The sequence below is a fragment of the Triticum aestivum genome, chromosome 4A (assembly GCF_018294505.1).
Source record: "Triticum aestivum cultivar Chinese Spring chromosome 4A, IWGSC CS RefSeq v2.1, whole genome shotgun sequence".
NCBI lineage: Eukaryota > Viridiplantae > Streptophyta > Magnoliopsida > Poales > Poaceae > Triticum > Triticum aestivum.
In genome coordinates, this window is record NC_057803.1 from 290204916 (window position 1) to 290209537 (window position 4622).

The following is a 4622-nucleotide window of genomic DNA, read 5'->3' on the forward strand; positions in this document are numbered from 1 at the left end:
CATACTCCCTTGTGTTTGGAGGAGAAGCAGTTCTACCATTAGAAGTACAAATTACTTTGCTTGGAGTGGCTATTCAAGAGAAACTTTCGGAAGAGGAGGCCATAAAATTACGCCTCGGTGAACTCGAAATGCTTGAGTGGAAACGCCTTCAAGCATTACAAAATTTGGAAGCTTATCAGGCTAGAATGTCTCGTGCCTTTGACAAGCGCGTTAAAAGGAGATCATTCAAGCAAGGAGACCTAGTGCTCGCCGTCATTCGTCCAATGAATGTTACACGATGGATGGGAGGAAAGTTCGAGCCAAAATGGGAGGGTCCCTACGTCATAAAAGAGGTCTACTCTAGTGGTGCATACAGGATAATTTCCCCTGACGGCGAGTATTGCCCGCCACCGATAAATGGAAAATTCCTTAAGCGCTACTATGCTTGAGTAAAAAAAATGACACTCCATACCCTCATGAGTGTAAACTGGGGCACAAACAAAAGGACTCCAACGACTTACGAGTATAAACTGTGATGGAAAAACAATCGAATCATCATACTTACTTCATACCCTCATGAGTGTAAACTGGGGCACACAAAAAAAAGATACTCCAACAACTTACGAGTATAAACTCTGATGAAAAAAAGGGACCATCCAAAATACTCCACACCCTTACGAGTATAAACTGGGGCACAAAAAAAAACTCCAATGACTTACGAGTATAAACTGTGACGTAAAAAAAGAGGGTAATAAAAAATATATAAACATCAAGCAGGCTCCAGATTTCATCATAAGCTTAAACGTCGTACAAAAATGGTACGTACATGCATTTATATAAAAAAAATAGAATAAAAAATAAGGCTTCAGGCCATACACAACGATAGTGTAAATAAATAAGGATGTTTCAACATCAAAGCTGGCGTACTAGCACATCATGCATAAAATTCGGAGTTCCCAGGTGAATAAACAAATTACTGCTACATTTGAAGTGAAACTGAGTACTGAGCCTAAAATGATTCAAAGGGAAATGATAAATTGAAACGGCTAAATAAAAAAAACTAAGCGAAGTCTAGGCCTTCTCAAGGAGCTCGCCAGTTCTGCAGGCTGTTCAACAACTGACTTGCTTCAATCTTTAATTTTGCCGTCTTTTGTTCAAATTCAGCAAGCCTTGTACGCTTGCCGGCGTTGGTGTCCTGTAGACTCTTCACCAAGTCCTTCAGTTCAGATTGATGAGCATTATGTGCTTGTCGGCACTGTTCCCTCTCTAGTTTAAGCTTCTGCAAACTGGCGGTAGCCTCCTCAAGCTGCACCTTAAGCGCCGCTTCCTGCACCTCCATTTTAGCACACTTCTTGTCTAGGTTAGATAAGTCCCCAATCGCAGCCTTGGAAACTTCATGATCGGACTTAATTTTAAGCTCGACTTCAGCAGCAGCATGTTCATCTCGCTCGGATCCCTTTGTGAGCTCAGTCTGGCCAACCTGCAATTTCTTGGAAAGGTCAATAAGCCCGACCAACATGGCATGCACCTTAGCTACCTCAGGTACTTGCGTGGGCAGCGTCTGAGAAACGCTCTCAAGCATGATGCGTCGCTTGGGATCACCAAGGGTAGAGTCGTTCAGTCCTTCGAGGGCTCGTTTCACCATAGTATCTGTGGCATCTATAAATGTGTCTTTGACAAAGCTGCAGTCCATCTGTGCGCCTTCCCTGATACAACCATCATTACAGGGTCTTGTGAATGGTAACTTTCTTGTTCGCAACCTAAAAAAATAAGTGAAGAGTCGTGAAAATTTGATGATAATGATGGTTCATAGATACGGCAAATTAAATAAATGCATAAGTAAATAAACTACCAGGTAAAGTTGACAAGAAATCAAGAGCACTAGGGGTAGGGAGCACAGTTTCAGCCACACCAGGGCTGGAGGGTAGACGACTTGTGCCACACTCGCCAAAGGTACAATCCTCGACGGATAAATCGAAGAGGTCACCAAGGCCATGGTCCTTTTCTCCTGTGAGAACATGGCTAAAATCTTCACCACTAACAAAGTTACTGAATTCAACATCTAAGGACGGACCATCCAATGTTATTGGTTCAGAAAAATTGGATGCTTGGGCCAAATCAAGTGTACGCATCAAAGGCAGCCTTGCTTCCTGTTCCACATGAGACGGTGTAGATTGTCTGCGTCTCTTTTCGCTAGCGGATGGCGTAGTGTCTGAGATATCATTATCCACTGATAGTGGATGAGCGGAGGAGGACCCAGCTATGGCATTCTGTTTCAGTACATTACCTCGCCGTAGCTGCAAAAAAACCCAAAAAGATAACTCAAGTTAGTACTAAATAGTACGTGAGACATAATGGAATATGGACACACATGTGTTTGAGCTAACCTCTTTAGACTTCACCGGTTGAGCAGCAACAACATCATTTAAATAATTGTAGAGGACCAGTCTCCATTGATCTGTAATAGGCGTTTCTGCCTTCTCAAGGGACTGAACATGTTGGTCACGGTGCTTCATAGATACTCTCCTCACCACCATAAAATCTTTATCAGACAATGGGCGAGGCCTGATATTGTGTTGTAGTGCACGCTTATTTTTTATCCTTACATCATAAGGGGTCTTCCTAGTCATGTTGCCATTGCAAAGTTGGTCCAGAATGTCGGCGAAAGGCTTTAGAAATTTTTTCCACCAATTAGCCCATGCTACAGAGGAGTTCCCAACTCGATCATCGTCAGGAAAATAGTGGAATTCTTCAGGGGCCAAGGATAATAGGTGTGACCAAAAAGCATAGGCAATTCCAATTTCGTCTTGAGTATACAGGCTCGCTAGAGGAGAAAAGGGTACAACTTGGTCAAGACGAAACGGTCGTTCCACTCGATCTGGGTGATATGGTTCAGCTATACACACATCGGCGGTGATAGTACCATGCCTCCACGGCAGCATGCCTCGACGAATAGAAATTAAGAAAGCCCTCTTGGGTTTGAACACACCTTCCATAGTGAGAGAATAGGGGTTCCAAACAATATTCTTAGAGTCATCGAGGAAAGCATGTGCCTCTTTAGGAGTAAAATGATGTGGCGTCTTAAACATGGTGTTCACCATATTAGGTTGTACCGCCAAAATTCTGGAGCTTAGGAAATTTGGCGTTTTTGCTCTATTTCCATAGGGTTTCTTGAGGTACACGCCCATCCATCCAGCAAGGTAGTGAACCGGCCAAATCCTATGTATGAATGAGGGGCCAATCGGATGAGTACAAATCCGCCGAAGTGAGTAATAAAGGGAGCAAAGAGCAGGTGGGCCCGAAGAGATGCGTCGTCCTAGGGAAATCCATGCCGCCATCACTAATACCCCAGGGCGAATATATGGCCCACCACCAACAACGACGTAGCGGCAAAGCCATATGGCAAGAAAAGCCGCGGTGTACACGCGCTGGTCTTCTAAGCTCTTGGTAGCAAAGGAGTTTACTCCACTATTGTGAAAGAAATCACACCATTCCTTGAAACCTACTTTGCCACCCATAGCAAGCTTGGTCCAAATTTCTAGGAGCCGAGGCAGGAAGTTGGGGTACAAAAGAGTCGAAGGATCCAACTCATCAGCTAGGGGAACATATTCTTCATAAGGTTCACCATCAAGGGGCAACCCCGCAATCTGATGCATATCAAGAAGTGTGACTGTACGCTCGCCAGACAAGAACAAAAACGTGTTGGTGTTGGGAGAAGGGGAGACAAAATAGTCGCCTAAAGAGCAATAAATGGCTCCATAGACATAATCCACACCTTCCTCACTCCCCTTCAGATTGGTATGATATTTCTTCAAGACATTAGTACCCCATTCAAGATACCCAAGAGGCATTGGAGCGTATTCAACCTCATGATTCTTCCAGCCTAAACCTTTGGATATCATATGTGTCCCAAGGGTTGAAGCTTCATCAAGTCTGGGCCCAGGTGCAGGAGGTTGATAACAACGAGCTGAGAAAGATGGCCCTGCCGTCCATCCACATGGTCCAAGCTCAGGATGGCCGTGTGGTACGCCTAACTTCGTAATCACTGGATTGGCTAGCTCACTAGTATCAGGTTCAAATAGGTGTTTTTTGGCCAACTGTGATAAAGGCATTCTACATGATTCAGACGAAGATGGTGTCGTGGCTTCCTCCATCTATATGCAAGGAAAATATGCATGTCGATATACGTATGAAATTACAGGAAGTTAAGAATAGTACATGAAAGTGCAAGATTAAATATCATACCAAGGTGGAAGAGATGATCCCGAGGTACGCAGTCTGCAACGAGAGATAGTATCTACAATAAAAAGAATTTCAATATTTGAATTTGATGCATAAAAAAGGGAATATGAGAAACACGAAACAGGTGCGCCTGATTGAAAATATTCCTCATCCCCCAAAAAACAGTAACATCACCGTCGAACGACAGACCAAGCCCATATATAGGCTTGCCAGAACGCCGACGGTGATCGAGTCATCAAACTCATACATATATGGCAAATAAAAAAAATTCACCGTCGAACGACGGACCAAGCCCATATATAGGCTTGCCGGAACGCCGACAGTGATCGAAAATCACTGTCGAACGACGGACCAAGCCCATATATATGCTTGCCGGAACGCTGACGGTGATCGAGTCATCA

The 4622-nt window shown here is 44.0% G+C and overlaps 1 protein-coding gene across 5 annotated transcripts in view; it reads right to left on the minus strand.

Annotated features, from left to right (window-relative positions):
- Positions 1-865: 865 nt before the first annotated feature.
- LOC123081976 (uncharacterized) overlaps positions 866-4622 on the minus strand; it is a 5017-nt gene continuing 1260 nt past the window's right edge. For 3 of the 5 annotated variants that reach the window (XM_044504449.1, XM_044504450.1, XM_044504448.1), the window contains 4 exons: positions 4225-4276; positions 2367-4133; positions 1832-2276; positions 866-1739 (listed from right to left, as the gene is read on the minus strand). In XM_044504449.1, the coding sequence (XP_044360384.1) occupies positions 1639-1739; positions 1832-2276; positions 2367-4133 (2313 nt within the window). In that variant the 5' untranslated portion in view covers positions 4225-4276 and the 3' untranslated portion in view covers positions 866-1638. The remainder of the gene's footprint in view (positions 1740-1831; positions 2277-2366; positions 4134-4224; positions 4277-4622) is intronic. The other 2 variants (XM_044504452.1, XM_044504451.1) reach the window with 1 other exon arrangement.